The 20,442-nt window shown below is 42.8% G+C and overlaps 7 protein-coding genes across 9 annotated transcripts; 3 read left to right on the top strand and 4 right to left on the bottom strand.

Moving 5' to 3' along the window:
* Positions 1-1,152: 1,152 nt before the first annotated feature.
* On the bottom strand, positions 1,153-2,236 carry RB195_007239 (uncharacterized protein; the record flags this gene model as incomplete). The annotated part of the gene is made up of 2 exons (XM_064180767.1): positions 1,153-1,346; positions 2,059-2,236. The coding sequence occupies 2 exons, from the start codon at positions 2,234-2,236 to the stop codon at positions 1,153-1,155; spliced, it is 372 nt and encodes a 123-aa protein (XP_064037610.1).
* A 3,812-nt stretch (positions 2,237-6,048) lies between these two features.
* On the top strand, positions 6,049-8,272 carry RB195_007238 (uncharacterized protein; the record flags this gene model as incomplete). Of its 2 annotated transcripts, XM_064180766.1 has the most annotated exons (4): positions 6,049-6,397; positions 6,466-6,811; positions 7,054-7,247; positions 7,791-8,272. In XM_064180766.1, 4 exons carry the CDS (start codon positions 6,049-6,051, stop codon positions 8,270-8,272), a joined length of 1,371 nt encoding a protein of 456 aa, XP_064037607.1. The 2 variants fall into 2 exon arrangements, with proteins under 2 accessions (XP_064037607.1, XP_064037609.1); XM_064180765.1 differs by lacking the exons at positions 6,466-6,811; positions 7,054-7,247; positions 7,791-8,272 and having other exon boundaries at positions 6,049-6,444.
* Positions 7,943-8,272, top strand: RB195_007237 (uncharacterized protein; the record flags this gene model as incomplete). Its single annotated transcript, XM_064180764.1, has 1 exon — positions 7,943-8,272. The coding sequence occupies one exon, from the start codon at positions 7,943-7,945 to the stop codon at positions 8,270-8,272; it is 330 nt and encodes a 109-aa protein (XP_064037608.1).
* Positions 8,273-8,860: 588 nt separating this feature from the next.
* Positions 8,861-9,382, top strand: RB195_007235 (uncharacterized protein; the record flags this gene model as incomplete). The annotated part of the gene is made up of 1 exon (XM_064180762.1): positions 8,861-9,382. The coding sequence occupies one exon, from the start codon at positions 8,861-8,863 to the stop codon at positions 9,380-9,382; it is 522 nt and encodes a 173-aa protein (XP_064037605.1).
* On the bottom strand, positions 8,894-9,283 carry RB195_007236 (uncharacterized protein; the record flags this gene model as incomplete). The annotated part of the gene is made up of 1 exon (XM_064180763.1): positions 8,894-9,283. The coding sequence occupies one exon, from the start codon at positions 9,281-9,283 to the stop codon at positions 8,894-8,896; it is 390 nt and encodes a 129-aa protein (XP_064037606.1).
* Positions 9,383-14,673: 5,291 nt separating the features above from the next.
* On the bottom strand, positions 14,674-17,411 carry RB195_007234 (uncharacterized protein; the record flags this gene model as incomplete). Of its 2 annotated transcripts, XM_064180761.1 has the most annotated exons (3): positions 14,674-14,850; positions 14,896-15,070; positions 17,242-17,411. In XM_064180761.1, the coding sequence occupies 3 exons, from the start codon at positions 17,409-17,411 to the stop codon at positions 14,674-14,676; spliced, it is 522 nt and encodes a 173-aa protein (XP_064037603.1). The 2 variants fall into 2 exon arrangements, with proteins under 2 accessions (XP_064037603.1, XP_064037604.1); XM_064180760.1 differs by lacking the exons at positions 14,896-15,070; positions 17,242-17,411 and having other exon boundaries at positions 14,674-14,883.
* Positions 17,412-19,728: 2,317 nt separating this feature from the next.
* On the bottom strand, positions 19,729-20,205 carry RB195_007233 (uncharacterized protein; the record flags this gene model as incomplete). Its single annotated transcript, XM_064180759.1, has 1 exon — positions 19,729-20,205. One exon carries the CDS (start codon positions 20,203-20,205, stop codon positions 19,729-19,731), a length of 477 nt encoding a protein of 158 aa, XP_064037602.1.
* Positions 20,206-20,442: the final 237 nt, after the last annotated feature.

The raw sequence follows: 20,442 nt of genomic DNA, 5'->3' as shown, positions 1-20,442 counted from the left end.
AGTCGGCAAGAGGTTTTGCTTTCTGTATGATCGATCGGAGGTTGATTCAAATCCGCCGTAGTGCTCAGCAAGTCTTTCATCCCTCTGAGGTCTATAGATTGGTACCAGACTTGTGTGGGAGGATGAAAACGCTGACCTGGGACATCCAACAGCCACCGTAAGTCATTGTATAGGCCAGTTACACGTTCGTAAACTTCAAACGATTCTTGATTGAAGTAAACGTGGTGGCGTATCCCAAGCGGACTAACTAACGCAAGACAATTTGTCCTTTACGCTTTATTCGTAGGAACAAATTAAAAATCTCAAGAGGCCGTTGTCTTGGAATAGAATGTTCGAATGCTTCGGTAGAGCTCAAAACTGCGCAATATACCCTATTCGGCATGTTTTTTGGTGCAGTCTATTCAACGCTTTGCCAAATATGTGGGAGGCAATAAATTGGCGAAACAGGGCGACCACTCTGTGTTGTATGAAAAGAACATCATAGTAGGACGAAACGCTCAAATGCTATGACCCCCCTCGGAACGTATTATCGACGATGCCATGAAAACGCTCTTTTCAGCATAGCTGGCAAGATCCTATTTTGCGAAACCGCAATTGTAGCTCGCAGATCTTAGAGGTCTTCCAGGTAAACGCTAAAGCTCCAAGAATAGAAAGAATAGATGGAAAGAAACAAAGAGTGCATAAATGAGTGCAAAAAGTGGCTCTTTTATTAGAATCTTTAAGGGCACTTAGTTTACATCTTAATCAGTATAAGCAGAAGAATTCTATCACAACATGATCCGGTAATATCACGGCAACCTGAGGTAAGCGCTCCGACTTCGTGGTTTCTTTTGCTTTTTTAGATTGAGATCTGATCTCTAATGGGGTTATAATTAGTTTTGAAAGAAGCGAGTGAGATGATATTTACGAAATGTCCTGAGCTTTCACGCTCTGACGAAGGCGACGGGACTAAAATGATGCTCGCAATAAGTAAAGAATGTTGAGAATTTTTGGTCTTACATTATACACATTATACATTATATATATACACATATAGTATTATATTATACATTATACATATACATTTTACATTTACATTATACATATACATTGCCGACAAAAATCATAAGGCTCGGCATACATTAGATACTTAGATACTTAGATGGCCCGTCTTCACTCGACGTGCGGGCCCCAGCATCTCTTCCACTCGTTTCGTTCCCTCGCCATTGTCATCCAAGATGTTCTCAAGCTTCGCGAGTGACGTTGACGAGGTCCTTGAGCCGTATCCAGCTGAGCTCTCAGCTGGTCCATCCGTGCAGCGAACACTTCACCCCATCTCGTTGGCGGTCTCCCTCGGGGGCGTTTAGCTAAAATAGGCTTTTCGTATATTGTGTTTGCTAAAACGTTGATTCCCGCTCATGCATCAAAATACGAACGAAACAAGCTAGAGTCATATCTGAAAAGGTCGAAAAAAACTTCTAAGCGAATAGAAAATGAAGCAGTGCCCACTTTGTAGAAATTTCTTCTTTCTGAATCTTTTCAATTTTTCTTGATGGAACTAGCAGCCAGCCTCAACGGGTTATCGAGCTGGTTCTCTTTCTACCGCAAATAGAGGTATGAGGAAGCAAAGCATCCTCCAAAATACTCAACAACCAAATCACGGATGACTTTACTTACATAACTTTGACTTGATTGACAGGCTGATATTTTCGCTTGACGTGAATACCCGCATCTTCGCTGAGATGTGTCATCTTTGAGTATAGTTCTGCCCAATTTTCTCGGTCTTTCGCGAGAGTTTGCACAGAATCCATCCATTCTTCGCTCTTTCACACCCTACGAAACCTTACGCCTCGCCTGAACTGCTTATCCACGCGAGTCCTCAGGTCTTCTTTCACTATCGCGGTGCGAACTCCCATTTTCGACCAGGTGGACTGTTCAACTTCAATCCTGAAGGGTACCCAGAAGTCAATGACTAATTCGGTGTTCCGGTCTTTTTTGTGATGTCATCGAAGGCGATTTTCTGTAGCCTCTTTCAACGTCTAAACAGTTTTCCTCCATGCAATCAAGCTCTTCCCTCACCGTAGGCAGCAGTGTTCACGTCTTCGATATATACAACATGATAGGGGTAAGAATGAGTAGCTGGTGTCGCATCTTCTCTTCGAAAGCGATGAGAGTCGGCTACGAACACTTCATCAAGGGTTGATTCAAGAACAGGCCTTAGCCCATCTGTGCTGTATATCACTCTCAGAGTTACCATTGTCCTCCAGCACACAGTCCAGGCGGCAGAACTCATCTACGAGTCTAATCGGCTGTCCGTCTACCCTGAGGCCTGTTGAAGACCTCGTTAAGACGCACATCTGTTTACATGTAATCTGCGGTGTAATCCATTAGGCTAACTTCGATGCAAAACCGACAAGATGTTGAAGTCTCGTACTGTTTATCGCGAATATCACAGTATCATTGGCATACTCGTGATCGGTCAGAGTGCATCCCTATGGTGCTGGGATGACATCGGCAGGAGGCTACCCTAGTGTTCTTGCATAACGTCGTAGATATCGAAACTGTACACAAAGGGTCCTGATACTTCTCCTTGGCTTACTCTAGTAACCACTTCAAACAACGTTCTACATTTGGGTGGTGTACGAATTCTTGCATTTGTTCTTTGATTCGTATTATCAACTAAGCGAACAAACTTTCCTGTACTCAATCAGTGTGGCGCGTTGACAAGGCTGCCCACAGTGAAAAGAACTGAAAGCTGTTTCGAAGTCTAAAAAGGCTAACTGTATTGGCCGTAAATACCGCAGCCACATTTCAATCACTCTCTTGAGTATGAGCTTCTGTTCAATTGTAGATAGGCAAAGAGCAAGGCCAGCCTAGCTGTCGCAGATTGTTTCTTCGCGATGTTTCGTAAGATTTTCCGCTCGACAACTTTGTACATAACACGCAGCAATGAGATTTTTCTTGTACTTCTAGATAATTTAGTGAATCCGTGATGAGTAACTTCTTGCGGAGGGAAACTATGACAGCGTGGCTCCACGAGTCAGCGTGGCTGCACAGTTTCGCCAATCTATATTGGCTGAATGATCCTCGCTAGTTCACGAAACACAGACGGAGGAATAGATTTTAGAATTTTCGCGCTAATTTAGTGGTCTTCAACGGAGTTTCCTTTCTTCGACGTTTGGAAGCTGTCGGTGGTTGCTCGCTGCGTCTTTAGGTCATTAGGCGGTCAAGAGGTCAAGAGCTGACGGCGCATACAGTTTCAAGAGAGTGTTGCACTAATCCCTTTACATTGATATGGTTGTCTCGACTTCCGACAGCGACTCTACTACTTTATCGTTGAGGACTAGAGAAGATCTTTTCGTCTTGCCGCATACCACCTTAGTAAAGCATAGACCTTTTTTTCGGATTCTTGCCTTCATTTTATCGATGGTTAATTTGAAGCAAGAGCCTGATTGTTAACAAACTTCATTACAGAGAATAGGACAGAAGTGACACTGTTCTGTAAGGGCTAGAACTCCGCATGGAAAAAGCTAAAAGAGAAGGATGCCTGTAGCTTTCTGAAGCTTAATTTATCGAGTCCACGCGGCAAACCAGATGTATCACGTTGGCTCATCCCGTGCACGACATGTTTGAAGAAAACTAAGGAGGCAGCTCAACACAACTTGGTGGATGCAAAGCCGTCAACTGTAGCCCACGCGTTTGTTGCAAAGAACTTGCAAAGACCAGCATTGGAAACCTCTGTTGATGACTCGATTATGCAAGTAAGGAAGATCAAGCGCGATATCATCCAATCAGAAGGAAGGCGGGAGGAAGACATTCATACTTAACCCCTTCGCCCATGCGGACCCACAGAGGACGAAAAGACTCTACGGTATAGCAGAAATGTGAAATGTCCTCATGTTTTCTTGTGGACGAGCTATGTCAAGTAGATCCCAAGACTATGCGGTTGATATATCTGATATAGCTCTATGATAAAATCTGGCACGTATAAATAACTTCAATTTATTAAATAAATAAATAAAAATAAAATAAATTAAATAACTTCATTATAATATTATCGCAATCACGTTCCCTTCATCCTTCATTAACCATCCTTATTACTTTGATATATATCTTATCATGATATATAATAACGGGGTTATTCTGTCACGCGTGTATGTGTCAGTCACGAAATTTGAAAAAGGAGGTGCGACGGATCCACCGGCTACCTATAGAATGATAGATACTTATAGAATGGGTTCGCAAAAGGTAAATGGAACGACGCAAACGTTTCATAGTCGTTTTCACTTTCTGCGTTGCTTTTCACCTGTACGACTCCTCCGTTCTTCGGAAAGTGGGAACGTGAATGCAAACAGCGGCCTATATAGTAGCCAACTGTTTAAATGATCTCATGTGGAACGCTATCTTTGTCGGTTCGATGATGTCATTCACTTCATTTTATGTGAAACATCATTTTGTGATAATTGTTGGGGGATACAAGAGGAATACTATACTTTGAGTAATGATTCCAAGTCGTGTCTATGTTCCATTGGTATCGAAAGAGCGCTCATAGATGAAATTTGTATGTTCTCCAAGTGCAGAACTGACGCGTTTGCAAAGAAAACTATGAATCTTTAGCCTAAATTTCCTTTACGAAAAAGAAGAAAACGTTGTTAGAAAATCACCATTCTAATTTAGCAAACAAACTAACGTAGATCCAGACCCTAACCGATAACGAGCTCTTGAATGTATACGAAAGCCACACCTCGGCCCACGATTCATTGTTTCGAGTATACTCCCGCATGAACCGCTGGTGGACGATTTGGCAGAAACTAATGGAATCCCATCCAGAAGAAGAAGGCATCCTTCTATTTCTACTCTACATTCTACACACCTATATTTCCAAGTATTGCGATTTCCGTGAACGATCAATGATGCTGTTTCTACATTGCAGAAATTAGACGACGAACGTCCACAAATCGAGACACAACTGCAACGACGACAGTTACAATTCGAACCCTATACGGAATCAGAGGCCAATTCCCAGCAGTTCTCCGAACCGTTATCAACATTCCCCATCCCACAGCTTACTGCTGTTTCATCCGTTCAAGTACATACTCCTATCCAGCATGTGGAACCTTCCAATTTACCTTTTGTGGATGCAAGTACTCTCTGTTACCTCTGCGAATTATTCAGTAGCCGTCGAAATTCTCAAGAATCATTTCGACGGTCATGTCACAACGAGGCATATTCTCTACACTCGTCTAGCCTTTCTTCCACCTTGCGACAAAAATGGACGAAACCTTTTCTCTCTCTACTCTCAAATGTTCCCCCTTGTACGTCAGTTACCACATACGAGGACGGCTCAAAAGAATACGCTCTTGGAGCAATTCTACTAAATAAACTTCCCCGACGTATTTGAAGTCGTATTTACGACCAATGTGGAAATACCGAAAATCTGGTGCCGACAGAACTTCTTCGACTCCTCACTAAGATAGTTCGGAAGGAGGCAACACTGGAAAAAATGGAAGATCGTAGCCACCACGCTCCAGCATATGCGCTACTACAGCACCAAGCTAAGAAAACCTCCCTTCAAGGACCAGGTTCACTTCCAAAATGGAAATCTCATCTGCAAAATAAACCTTGCTCCTTTAGTTGCAGCACTCTTCATAATTCGACGACATGTTCCGTTTACAAAACTGCAAAAGACAGGATAGCGATCATCAAATCAAAACGATTGTGCTACAACTGCCTCTCTTCTAAGCACGTTACCAAGGAGTGCTCATCCAAACGCTCCTGTATATACTGCTCAAGACGTCATCTGTATGCTCTCAGTATTCATCGAGACAAGGTGACCAGGGACAGCGAGCGATGACCCAACAGCCTTCCTCACTGTCTCATCGAAGCCAACTTCATACCCAATCGCAGCAGATGCTTCCGCCTTCCCACTGTCCATATCCCATCGCCTCTCATCAAGCTTAAACTTCGGTCCAAGAACGTCATGACTAAGGTAGCAACTCCAAAGATATCTTCAACCTCCACGCTGCGAATACCGTCAACTTTCTCACTACCCCGACAACATATCTCCTCATGTGTACTCCTATCACGCTCTTCAATCCTGATGAGCCACTAAGAAGGATACGCACTACTGCCTTCTTTGACTGCGGAGCCTCCATAACGATGATCAAAAAGCAAATCGCCACCGACTTAAATCTGAAGATAGAGGAAGAACAACCTCTCTCACTGCAAACATTTCGTAACGATGAAGACCAAATTCACCCGTCATCGAGGACTACCGTCGGTCTTCTACTAGAAAACGATGACAGCATCATGCTAAAGGTCCGCACACTGTCATTTCTTACCCAGCCAATGCAAATGGGATTAGCGAAAGACCACATACGTGTAGATATGCCAGCTTGCAGCACCACCACTCAACGAGGTTTAGTAATTGTGATTGTGGCAGTGATTACTTCTGGGAGCTCCTAATGTCAAATAACTTCTATGTAGAGAAACTTCCAAACAGATACGATCTCGTCCATACCAGACTCGGAAATATCATCAGTGGAAAACCTCTCCATACTCATCAATTTGCTATGGCGCTAAGCTGTATCGATACGCTGGATAACCCAATTCAACACCACAAATTGGAAGAACTGCTACAAAAGTTTTGGTCGCTCGAATCCGTCGGAATAATTGACGATGTCTCTCAATCTGACGGCGAAAGGTGTCTCCAAAAATTCAACGACACTGTGTGCTTCAGCCCGGAAGAAGGACGTTATATGGTTCGACTGCCCTCGAAAGAGGACACTTCACAACTTTTGGTTAACTTCAATATGGCAACGTCGCGGCTCAGGTCCACCGTAAACACTCTCAAAAAACACTACGGCTTACTCGACAAGTACCACAACATCATCAAAGATCAATTACAAAAAAGCATCATTGAAGAAGTCAAACAAGGCGACACTTCATCTACATGCCACTACCTTCCCCACCATGGAGTCATATCTGAAAGCAGCAAGAATACAAATTACGCTGTGTGTAAGATGGTTCGGCTAAGACGAAAGGAAAGAAAAGTCTCAACGACATTCTTTTCAGAGGTCCAGTGCTGCTCCCTGAAATAGCAGGAATCCTGACTAGAATCCGATTCATGAACATTCTAATCATTGGAGATATAGAAAAAGCATTCCTCATGGTCGAAACCTCACGCGTTTTCTATGGCTTCGAGATCCTACACTTGGAGTACAGGAGAGCAACATCGTCACGTACGCCTTCAAGAAAGTACCTTTTGGGTTAATCTCCTCACCATTTGTACGGCACGATACACTATTATCTCAACAAATCTTCCTCAAACCTCGCGCAAAGAATTCTTCGGAATTTCTACGTCGACAACTTGTTCCTGGAAGCTGACTCAAGCCACGATGCAAAACTGGTGTATGAAGAAACCAAAGAAATCTTCCGGAAAGCAGGTATGAACGTTCGAGAGTTCGACAGCAACGATGCAGCATTCAATAAGCTAATTGAACAAGCTTAACACACCCCGGTAGACGAAATTTCCAAGATACTCGGCCTTAAATGGAACACTACGAGTGACGAACTCACACTTTCTCTTCCAAAGCCACCAGAAACGTCTACCACATGGACTAAAAGAAAAGAACTTAAGAATGTAGCAAGCATCTATGATCCGCTTGGATGGAGATGGATTTCGCCATCTACTCTTATTTCGAAAGCATTTGTCCAAAAGCTCTGGAAAACAGAACTTCATTGGGACGCAGTTCTGTCAAACAATCTTTTGGAGGAGTAGAAATCGATTCTCGTAACTTAGTCAATTCAAGAACTTCGACTTCCCCGAAAACTCCACCTCGGCGACTCGAAGAACCTATGTTACGAACTCCACGTCTTCACGGATGCGCCGAGGATCGCCTATTCAGCAGTTGCATTCCTGGTAACCTACGAAGATAAAACTAAGAAGAACGCATCACTCTTAATGTCAAAATCAAGATTAGCCTCACTTCAAGCGGCAGCTACAATTCCTCGACTTGAACTTTCAGCACTACCCATAGGAGCAAAACTTACCAACTTCTTGAAAACTCAGATTAATACACCAATCCAGAAGTGCTACATATGGTCGGACAGCAAAGTCGCCCTGCAGTGGTCGAAATGCGAGAAATCACTTCCAGTATTCATCAACAACCGAGTGAACACTACACGAACAAACGCTCCATCGGACATATTACGCTACGTTCCCAGTAACCTGAACGCAGCAGACATAGGAAGCAAAGGAATAGCAGTAAAAGACCTTCTCCATTCCGAGTAATGGTTCCATGGACCAAAATATCTTCTTGATCAAGAAGAAACGTGGCCAGAAGATATTACTCATTTCGCTTCTCCCCATGGAGAAGTTGTTGACTGCTTCCTTACGTCTGACACCGATTCCGCACATGTTCCACTGTTCGATGAATTAAGATTCAGCTCATGGTTACGATTTCTCAACACTGCGATAATCATCTTGCTCTTCGTCGTCAAGAAATCCTCGAAGGCAAAACACCGTTTCTCTGACAAAAAGAACCAACTACTTTGTACTGCAAAAATATTCATCTGTCGACAAGCACAATTCAGTTATCCACCAAGCGAAACGATCAAGGAACAACTGAACTTATATCTTTGCAATAACACCTCATTGTGGAAGAGCAAAGGAAGAATGAGCAACGCAAATCTCCCTATAAGTGCAATGGATCCAATTTATATGCTTCGAGAAAGCTACATCACGTCTCTTTATATTCTCCATATTCACCTTACTAATCACCATTGCGGAATCTAGCAAACACGTTGTGAATTACGCACCAAAGTTTGGATCCCCAAAGGACGTCAAAAGGTGAAGAAAACACTCCAAAACGACTGCTACATGAGCAAAAAGGCGAAATCGAAATCGTACGCACTACCTCATTTCCCTATTCATCCAAAACAAAGAGTAACGAAACCACAGTATCCGTTCCAGCGATCCGGTATGGATTACATGGGACCCTTCAACTTCAGAATTGATAACTTGACTACATCCAAATACTGGATCATCTTGATAACCTGCTTGAATACTAGAGCTATTTTTACGGAGATAGTAACCAGCATGTCTACAGCAGCACTTCTCCATGTAATTCGGCGATTCGTTGCGACAAACGGGTTCCCACAATGGATGATCTGCGACAACGCCAAAGTCTTCAAAACACTCGACGACCTCCAGTCGCAATTGTTTAGGAAGCAACCAGAAGATAAAAACGTCATGGACTACTGCGCAAACAACAAGATCTCCTTCCATTCCATCGCAAGCCATAGCCCTTTGCAAGGAGGCTTTACGAAAGAATGGTGGGAATTTTCAAAGCAGCTTACCGGAACGCCATCAAAAACAACATCTTCGATATCGAAACGCTAAAAACCCTCACAGCTGAATGTACAGCCATTTGTAACTAAAGACCGCTCATTTACGTGTCCGACAAGCAATCTCATCACCCTCTGAGGCCAATAGACTTTCTTCGACCAACAGCACTAATTTCTATGCCATGCATCGAGCTCATCGAAGATTTCATTCCACACATTGACCTTCAAACCATGAAGACCTCATTGAAATGTGGAACTCTACAAACGAGATCCTCACTTCATTGTGGAAACGATGGAAAGCTGAGTATCTGGTCAGTTTGAGAGAGTAATACAAACGCAGTCATCTCCAAGCACGTCTCGAAATCGATGCACAACCAAGCCTTGAAGACTACGTCATAATTCACGACGATTCTGTGAAACGTGGACAGTGGAAACTTGGACAAATAATTGGCTCCAACGATGAATTTCAACGTACTGTCAATCTTCGTTTGGCTAACAAAAACATCATTACAAGAGCAATCAATTTAATCAGTCCAATCGAAGTGTAATCATCCAGCAGAAAAGAACAACAACCACCAAATCGACACTGTAAAATCTCTGTAGCCGCAGAACCACATCATACGATGACCACACGATCAAAAACGAATGCCATCCCCAACTTTACTGTGTCATGTGTGACCTTTCCAGCAGCTTTGATCGGATTTGCTTCATCTGAAATGGCCGTCGTCAACAACCGATGCTCTACCTCATCAGTAGCGAAGAAAATCATTAATGCAGATTAATGTATGGAAAAAGAAATCGCCTTGGCAAGTACCGAAGGAGATAGTAAGGAACGGAGACTGTATTGGTTTCCAATCCAGTGTCCATTGGGGCACATCAGAGTAACGATTCCTTTACCTCCGAACTCCGGATATTGTGGCAGTAAATGTCCTTGTCCAAAATGGATGACCAGCTGTTCCTTCTACGATGGACGATATAAAGAATCTTTACAAGCCCACAGCGTACCTTTATCGATCTATAACTACAAGCCTCCCCATGTCTGTTCAATCGACAACAATCGTCATCATGCTCCAGCACTATGAAACTTGGAATCTTTCACCAGATTGAGCTTTAACGATGGCTCAGGAATTATAGTCCCTGAACTACATCTAACGAAAAGGGAGTTCTTCAATAATGATGACTACCATTGCTTCTAACCTGACGGCCGTTTAACATCACTTCCCATACCCACTAGTACTCCCGCCACCGGATCAAGCGCATTTCGCCGCAATCACCAACGCTCACCACCGACGTCCCAATCAGTTTTCAGCATCTACTATTCTCCCGTAACAACATTCGACTTTGAGAACTTCTCGATTATCATGCGTGCTTGGGGCTTCAAAAGAATACTACGGTTTCGAAGACCACCTCGAAGATCTACGAGACAGCTACTCAACACCAAGATGTTTGAAGGGAAGATTAGCCGTTGAAACAACAAAAAACTTCGATATTCTAAAAGTCTGCTGCTCATCTACATGCATCTACGTCAACCATTACAAATCGGAAACGACTATTTTTTCCCGAAATCGATCGTATTATTCGAATATACAGCCTCTGTAATGGGATGGATTGACGGCCAACGTGTTCTTTCCTCCAACGTCACTTGCCCTGGTCAATCACTATGCGAAACTTTGCAATGCAGGCTATGCTGGGAGAAGTTGTACAACTATCAATGCTGGACAGTTACTGAAATATCAGTAGCCGTAATTCTTCTTACCACCTCGATACTCTTGATTCATGCCTTCACTTCGACCTGCACAGCAAATAACAACATGGAACAATGTACTTTCGTTCAAGTGAACGCTACAACCCATAGGCCAAGAACTCTGCCTCCTTTCCAGTGATAGAAAAAATTGTGCGATTAGAACAACAGCTATTCAATTAAAAGAAATCTCCCATGTCTGCAACCAAAAAAAAAAACCGAAAATTTCACACGAGACCACCAGTTCTACGCCGAGTCTCACCATCAGTGCTACAATAGCGCAAGTTGTAAAGAAAATGTTTGCGCATCTCTCACTCCGGAAAAGAAGATATATGAATTCAGCATAATCTCGAATTCCAACCCAGGATTTACGTTTTGCGTACCGAGCTGTCGCTGCTTTTGGTGCAACTGCTGTTTTCCCCTGCACCTCTTCACGTCTCTTCTATCGCTACTACGCTACAACGACGTCATCAACGATCTTTCGAATTTTTTCTTGTCCCTCGTGAAACGTTCATGCAGAAGGAGTCATTTCACTCACACACGAAGGACGGACTTTCACTGAAAACTTCAAACTCCAACCTGGAATCCCGTTCACATGGAACAACGTTCAATTAACTCTGACAAGTACTATCTCACCAAATCTTCCTATTGCATCAAGCTACTCCATCACTGATGAAAAACGAACAACTCGCATCAAAAATTCACCTCAAGGACAGCTTCTACCAAATTCCCCGGGACAGATTCAGTGTACTACAGAGGACGATGCCAAACACTTAAAGCACGGCTTTTTGCCAAGAACGCCTGCTCTTGATACACCAAGGACATATACAGTCGCCTGCTCTTGTCACAAAGAAGACATTTCGTCGTTTCTACACAACACTCGCGACAGACTTCCGATAACATCGAAACAAGTGGCAATAGTACAAGATGGCACATCAATAAAGGCAAAGATTGACAATTGGCTTCAGTTCAGCCTCACAGTCCAAATCTTGGCACATGGACTTGTCGTCGCCGCCCAAAAACATAACAACTCTTGTGAAGTAAAGATGGAAGAACTATCTGGATGCTACTCATGCACTTAAGGATCCATGGCAAATGTATCATGAACGTCATCAATAAGCGAGGAGACCGCCCAACTCAAATGCCAAGATACGACACAATTAGTGAAGTGCACGCCAGAAGGGACAATTTCAACGCTAACGTTTCACTTCTCCAACTCCAGCGTCGACATCAACTGCACTGCGCTTTGCCCTGGATCGACGTCTTTCCTCACCTCAAAAAGCAACTCAGTTTTGTAAATGAAGCAATATTTTTTTCACATGTCATTTCAATGAATGCCTCTTCATCATCTGATAGCTCGTTTAGCCTTGAGCCAATAGCTTCTTTCTTCTCCGATGTTTATAACTCTCTTCCGAACATATCCAGCTTTCTCTCTCGATTTAAAATTGTACTTATGCTTCTTTTGGAACTCCTTCTCTTCTATTGTACTATCGCAATATACTTGAGATATAGACGAAAATCCGTACTTCTTTCTAGAACACGTGCCTCTAAATTGAAATGACACGTTAGCAAGCCCCATCTAACCTTTTTTCGGCGGGGAGTGTCTTGGATCGACATTAATCAATACCAAATCCAAGAAATTTTCTTCTTATTCATTTTCCTGAATGTTTTGACTGTTTAACTTAATCATCTTCCCGAACGTTTTGACTGTTTTACATAATTTTCGTTATTTTTCGACATTCCTTCCTTTCTTCACCATTCCTTAACCCTATAAAAGGTGGCAAGATTGTGTATCATCATCCCTGCAATAAAAGTCGTCTGTCTTCCGTCTTCGAGGTACTTCAAGACAGATTCAAGAGTTGGCAGCGTCCTACTTCTGCGCTACACCCACTCTTAGAATAAAGACACTTGATACAGCGTCTGGTCCCTACAATTCACTCTATGTGTCCATAAGCCTCAAATTATTCTGATTAAAGTAGAACGGGGCGGGTGTAGTGTAGCGGTTAGAGGTTCCGCTTCCTGCACGATCGATCGGAGGTTCGAATCCGCCCTAGTGCTCACCAAGCCTTTCATACCTCCGGGGTCGATAAATTGGTACCAGACTTGTCTGGGAGGATAAAAGCACTGACTTGACTAGCCACCGCAAGTCATTGTATAGGCCAGATACACGTTCGTAAACCTCAAACGATTCTGAATTGAAGTGAACGTGGGGGCACATCCCAAGCGGATTGATTAACGCCAGAAACTTTCACTTTAACTTTAAAGTAGAACACGGTGACAATTCCCAAAATGAATGGCACCGGGACCTTGCCTTTTATCCGTTATTGCATGATGCTTGTTAAGCAGCATCAATAATAGTGATGTTTTGAACATCAGTGGTAGAAGGTAATTCTGAACTTCCTTTCCGCATTATCGTAATCTTTTTATCCTTTTATCTTTTTTTTTTGGCTTGCTCCAACGAACAAATTGCGCTACTCTCTTCTGTCGTCTTTGGAAACTCTCATATTTAGTCCCAGCAAAGTCAAACTGTGAATAATTTCTTTTCACTATTCTTTTCGTTTTTATTAGAGCTACTAGGAGACTCCTAGTCACAGTGGAGATTGCTGTGCTCGATTCTGATTGACTTGACTTTAGAATGGTGGTCGTGTTTGAGAGCAAACTCATTTGTTTATTTATTTGCTTATTTACTTGTTCCTCTATTTACTACGTTCACTGACGAGCAAAAAAAGAGAAAAGGAAGAAAAGAGAGTACATCAGTAATAAAAAGACAGATGACTATCATCGTTTAGTTGAGCAAACGATTCTACCCTCAATAAATGGAGGAGTTAAATGGATTGAAAAGTTCTAGTATCTGATGTTGGTTGTTCTAAAAGGGAAAAACTGTCGTATCCTGACCCTCACTGCTAAGATTGATTTAGTCACCATGAACGGCTCTTCTGGATTATAGATCTACTGCTTGGTTAGCACAAAGACTGTAGGAGCCGTAGAGATTTTAAATAATTTCCCTGTATTGAGATGTTCTTATTTACCCGCTCAATGTACGCAATGTTTGGCACAGTTGCTTGACTTTGGTTTAGTTTGTCAGGGGAAGTATGCGGTCCAATAAAGCATCTTCATAACTCGAGCAAGGACACAGCAAAAACAGAAGAAATGAAATCTTGCGACTATCTCTTTTCTAACAACACTGTGCCTTCGACTCCTTTGGGAGGCCCAATTTTGTCTACGGTGTTTTGAAGTAAGAGAAAACCGAGTATTTTACATCATTTCTTACAAGCTCACTTAAGAAGTCGATGTGTTAGCTCGATCGATTCTGGGTTCCAATTTTTATAGAACACCCGACAACTGCTTCGCACAAAGTAAGTTCGATCGGTTCTTGGTGGGTTCTCGCACCAGTTGTGAATATGCTTTAATGGACCGCATACTCCCTTGTCAAATCAAAGCCAAGCAACTGTGCCAAACACTGCTACTTACATTGAGCGCGTAAATAAGAACCTCTTAAGGCAGGAAAATTAAATAAAATGGCAATGGCCCAATATATAAACGGCTACATGAACTAACGTAGTTAACCTGCTTAGTTCTCCAACACCTCCCCTCAGCCACCTCCCCTAGGAGGAACGCGTCGCGTACGTCTTCATCTTCGGATCGGGTTGCAATCGACGGGGTGGTCGGCGTTGTCGAGCTGGTCGAGTCGTTTTTGGTGGCACGATGGTTGGTGCCCGATCTTTGACATTGTCTTTGACGTCGGCGATCGTCCTTGCCATACCATGGTAATGTCGATTTTCCTGGTTGAACGGCATCTTGGAAGTTTCAGTCATCTCTCAACTAACCCTCCGGTGCTCTTCTTCACGCATCTGGTTAACGTGTCTTCTCCACAAATCGTCCTCTTCCGTTAGCACGTCGTACACTGCTCGTCCATGGCGATTCTTCACGCGAGCAGGGCTCCATTTCTCATGTCCCAGGCGGTAGTCACGCACGTATACAAGTTCTTCGTGGTGGTCCAATCTTTTCTAAGGTCTATGATGACGACTGAACTATTCTTCCATTTCCACATTGCGTGTTCTTCTTCTCCTTTAGCTGGTTCCTTCAGCAGCATCAACGACGTCCTCAACTTGCGCTTTAGGAACACCTCCGCTGGAGAAAGATGTCCTGGCGTTGGCGCACATGGTGTTCGCCGATAGCACTGCGAAAATTGCAAGTTTTTCCGACGTCCCTCCTTCCTTAATCTGTTCTGAGTGTTCTTTTCAAAGTGTCCACAAAGCATTCTACTTGGGGATTTAACTGTGGCTGGAACAGCGCGAACGAACGTGCTCAACTTCCAGCTTGTCGCAGAATTCCTGGAGCTCCGCTGTAAACTGTGTACTGTTGTCTGACACAGTCACCCTGGGGTTTGCGAAGTTCCGAGTTCTCTCAACATTGCAGTGGTTGACGACAACGACTAAGTTCTAGCCATTTCGAATACGCATCGATTATCACAAGATACCTTCTTTGGGTCAATTAGGAGGCTCCAGTTTGTCTACGGTGTTCTGAAGTAGGAGAAACCAGAGTATTTTACAGCATTTCTTCGGCTTTTGTTGTGTCCTTGCTCGAGTTATGAAGATGCTTTATTGGACCGCATACTTCCCCTGACAAACTAAACCAAAGTCAAGCAACTGTGCCAAACATTGCGTACATTGAGCGGGTTAATAAGAACATCTCAATACAGGGAAATTATTTAAAATCTCTACGGCTCCTACAGTCTTTGTGCTAACCAAGCAGTAGATCTATAATCCAGAAGAGCCGTTCATGGTGACTAAATCAATCTTAGCAGTGAGGGTCAGGATACGACAGTTTTTCCCTTTTAGAACAACCAACATCAGATACTAGAACTTTTCAATCCATTTAACTCCTCCATTTATTGAGGGTAGATTCGTTTGCTTAACTAAACGATGATAGTCATCTGTCTTTTTATTACTGATGTACTCTCTTTTCTTCCTTTTCTCTTTTTTTGCTCGTCAGTGAACGTAGTAAATAGAGGAACAAGTAAATAAGCAAATAAATAAACAAATGAGTTTGCTCTCAAACACGACCACCATTCTAAAGTCAAGTCAATCAGAATCGAGCACAGCAATCTCCACTGTGACTAGGAGTCTCCTAGTAGCTCTAATAAAAACGAAAAGAATAGTGAAAAGAAATTATTCACAGTTTGACTTTGCTGGGACTAAATATGAGAGTTTCCAAAGACGACAGAAGAGAGTAGCGCAATTTGTTCGTTGGAGCAAGCCAAAAAAAAAAAGATAAAAGGATAAAAAGATTACGATAATGCGGAAAGGAAGTTCAGAATTACCTTCTACCACTGATGTTCAAAACATCACTATTATTGATGCTGCTTAACAAGCATCATGCAATAACGGATAAAAGGCAAGGTCCCGGTGCCATTCATTTTGGGAATTGTCACCGTGTTCTACTTTAAAGTTAAAGTGAAAGTTTCTGGCGTTAATCAATCCGCTTGGGATGTGCCCCCACGTTCACTTCAATTCAGAATCGTTTGAGGTTTACGAACGTGTATCTGGCCTATACAATGACTTGCGGTGGCTAGTCAAGTCAGTGCTTTTATCCTCCCAGACAAGTCTGGTACCAATTTATCGACCCCGGAGGTATGAAAGGCTTGGTGAGCACTAGGGCGGATTCGAACCTCCGATCGATCGTGCAGGAAGCGGAACCTCTAACCGCTACACTACACCCGCCCCGTTCTACTTTAATCAGAATAATTTGAGGCTTATGGACACATAGAGTGAATTGTAGGGACCAGACGCTGTATCAAGTGTCTTTATTCTAAGAGTGGGTGTAGCGCAGAAGTAGGACGCTGCCAACTCTTGAATCTGTTTTGAAGTACCTCGAAGACGGAAGACTGACGACTTTTATTGCAGGGATGATGATACACAATCTTGCCACCTTTTATAGGGTTAAGGAATGGTGAAGAATGGAAGGAATGCCGAGATATAGCGAAAATTACATTGAACAGTCAAAACCTCCTCAAAAAAAAAACCAAACCTAAGAACCTCTTAAGGCAGGAAAATTAAATACAATGGTAATGGCCCAATATATACACGGCTACATGAACTAACGTAGTTAACATGCTTAGTTCTCCAACACCTCCCCTCCCCCACCTCCCCTAGGAGGAACGCGTCGCGTACGTCTTCATCTTCGGATCGGGTTGCAATCGACGGGGTGGTCGGCGTTGTCGAGCTGGTCGAGTCGTTTTTGGTGGCACGATGGTTGGTGCCCGATCTTTGACATTGTCTTTGACGTCGGCGATCGTCCCTGCCATACCATGGTACCGTCGATTTTCCTGGTTGAACGGCATCTTGGAAGTTTCAGTCATCTCTCAACTAACCCTCCGGTGCTCTTCTTCACGCATCTGGTTAACGTGTCTTCTCCACAAATCGTCCTCTTCCGTTAGCACGTCGTACACTGCTCGTCCATGGCGATTCTTCACGCGAGCAGGGCTCCATTTCTCATGTCCCAGGCGGTAGTCACGCACGTATACAAGTTCTTCGTGGTGGTCCAATCTTTTCTAAGGTCTATGATGACGACTGAACTATTCTTCCATTTCCACACTGCGTGTTCTTCTTCTTCTTTAGCTGGTTCGTTCAGCAGCATCAACGACGTCCTCAACTTGCGCTTTAGGAACACCTCCGCTGGAGGGCTAGAGTAGGTAGGACATTTAATTCAGATAGCCTGCTTTTGAATATCTTTGAGTTTAAACTAGGCTGGAAGTAGATTAATCCAACGCGCAACCCTGCAGAAAAAGGAGTTAAACATAGTTGAAAAGAGTTTTTGACTGAGTTTAGAGTAGTGCAAATTGAGGCTTCCTGTTCTCCTGTTTGTTGGTCGGAAAATCCAACACTTGCATCCCTTTAGTTTAATTTCCATTCGTAGGATCTGAAAACCCAAAACTAAGTCGTTGACTACTCGTCTGTACTTTAAGCTCATTAATTTCAGCGCGTTAAGTCGAATTTCATAGGTTGTGTGTTAGGGTAACTCGGATCGGGAAACCATCTATAATAAACAAGCCTAGTGAAAATTTGTTGTACTTTTTCTAACTTTTTGATATACTTTTTCAGGATTGGACTCCAGACTTCTAGATGTGTATTCTACATGTGGCAAAACGTAAGTCCTGTAAAGAAATATTAGTAAATCAGGGTCTTTAACGTGAACGCTCCTCATTATTATAAAAATACACGACAGCGCTTTTTTGGTGACAAAGTCAAAATGAGTGGAGAAGTCGAACGATTTGTCAATTACTACCCTAAGGTCTCGAATTTGCTCTTGATACTGAATAGTTGTTGAATTGCAAAAGTAGGGAATCTGAGGAGCCTCTCCGAAATGCAACGCTACTATTTTGGAAAGATTTAAAGGTAGATCCCATTTTCTTGACCATGATACCATTCTCTGGATTGCTAGCGAAACAGTGTTGGGGGCGAAAGTTTGCTCATTAGGTCGAAAAATATATTTTGATGTCATCCGCGAACATTTGAACTTTCATGTCAGGATGGGTTTTCAAATATCTGGGAAGGTCAGCAGTGTACGCAAGGAAAAGAAGCAGCGAGAGTGCACTGCCTTGCAGAACGCCGGTTTGCAATGTTTAGCGCTTGCAATAACTGTTATTGACCCTTACAATCATGTGTCGTTCTTGAAGATACGATTTCAACCAACTGAGCAACTGTCCCCCAACTCCATAGTTTTCGAGTTTGAAGAGAAGCTTTTTGTGGTTTACCATGTCAAACGCTTTAGATAGGTCGAATAATATTACATTAGCTGACTTCCGTGTGTTTACTTCGATCATCCAATCATAGACCGAATCAGACAGTAGCGAAGTAGTGGAGGATCCAGATTGCTCAAAATGAATGACATCCCTTGATGATATCCACTCGTTCAGTTTTTCTTGGATTATCTTTCCCAAAACTTTGCTTGCGGAGGATACAATACTGATGGGGCGAAAGTTCGAGAGAGCGTTAGAATTGTTTTTTGGGTATTGCAATAATAAGTGCCTTTTTCCAAATGTTAAGAACTTCACTGAAGATAAGCGACGCCTTAAAAATATGAGCAAGAGGAAGACAAGACATCTGCGCATTTTTGGTAAACCATCTGGGGAATACCATTGTGGGGACACGAGAAACGTCTCAGAATGGCAAGGACTTCATTTGCATAGATAACAAAGTCGAAGGACCTTTGAGGAACCTGAATGGCAGAGGAAGTTTTAATGAATAGTTAGAAGCAAAGAATTCAGCATGTGCGTTAGCTTTTAGATCGTCATTGATCAAATCCCCATTGTCAGTCCTCAACAGAGGCAGTTTTTGTGCTTGTTTAATTCTTTTAGCGAGAAAGTTACGAAACTTTTTCATAAAAAAACAATAAACGCCGCTCACGATATGCAAGGTATTTTTTCATGTGATAGTCAAGATCAGCACAAATTTTTCTGTAGAGAGCGTTGTTCAAAGCGTTATCAAGTTGGTAGAAGTGTCGTTTCTTTTGATCGAATAGAGTTCGTAGACGCAAAGGATAAGTAGGTACACAATTCTTGTTAAACTTCAGCGGGACAAACGTGGCTAAACTATCGTACATTACCAGGCAAAAACAGCGGTACATTTCTGCAACTGATAGTTGTCGAAAACTTCCAGTCAGTCCACACGAGCGAGAAATTTACGTAATTCGGAATAGTTTACACGACTGAAATCTGGCAAGGGCAGATAGAGGGGTTGCTCGGTATTAAAGTCGAACTTGAAAGAAACAACATTATGATCGGAATTGGCAAAGGAGGGCAGAATTTTGATATCACTGATACTAGATCCGGAAGAAAGAACTAAGTCGAGAATGGGACGTAAACGAGTGGTAGCATGAATGTTTTGGGCTAGATCACAACTTTCCAATAACGTTTTGAAGTGTTCAGTAATGGAATTACTATGTTTATTCATGTCAACATTAAAGTCACCCACAATTATAATTTTAGGAGACGAAAGGCAAAGTTCAAAAATAGAATCAAACAAGGTATCATCATCAGTCTTAGCAGAATCTGGAGGTCGATACGTAACCACAAATTTGAGAGAATGACGTGTGAAAGGAGAGAGGAGTTCAAGACACAACATATCAGCAGCCATTTGACGTTTGAGTGGAATGAGAACCGCGTGAAATTTGTCGCTAACTAAGCAGCAGATACCTCCGCCATTTTGAAGCGGCCTGTCTGAGCGAAACACGAAGTATGGTAAATCGGTTATCAGTTCAGAATTGGAAATTGTGGAGGTGAGCCATGTTTCAGTAGCAGCTAATACATCAGGTTGGTGCAGACGAAGAAAAGAGTGAAAAAGTGCAATTTGTTTACTATGCTGCGTGCGTTA

This window comes from Necator americanus, chromosome I (genome assembly GCF_031761385.1).
Source record: "Necator americanus strain Aroian chromosome I, whole genome shotgun sequence".
NCBI classification, from domain to species: domain Eukaryota; kingdom Metazoa; phylum Nematoda; class Chromadorea; order Rhabditida; family Ancylostomatidae; genus Necator; species Necator americanus.
The sequence above is the reverse complement of the archived record's forward strand: the minus strand, read 5'-3'. Positions and strand labels throughout refer to the sequence as shown.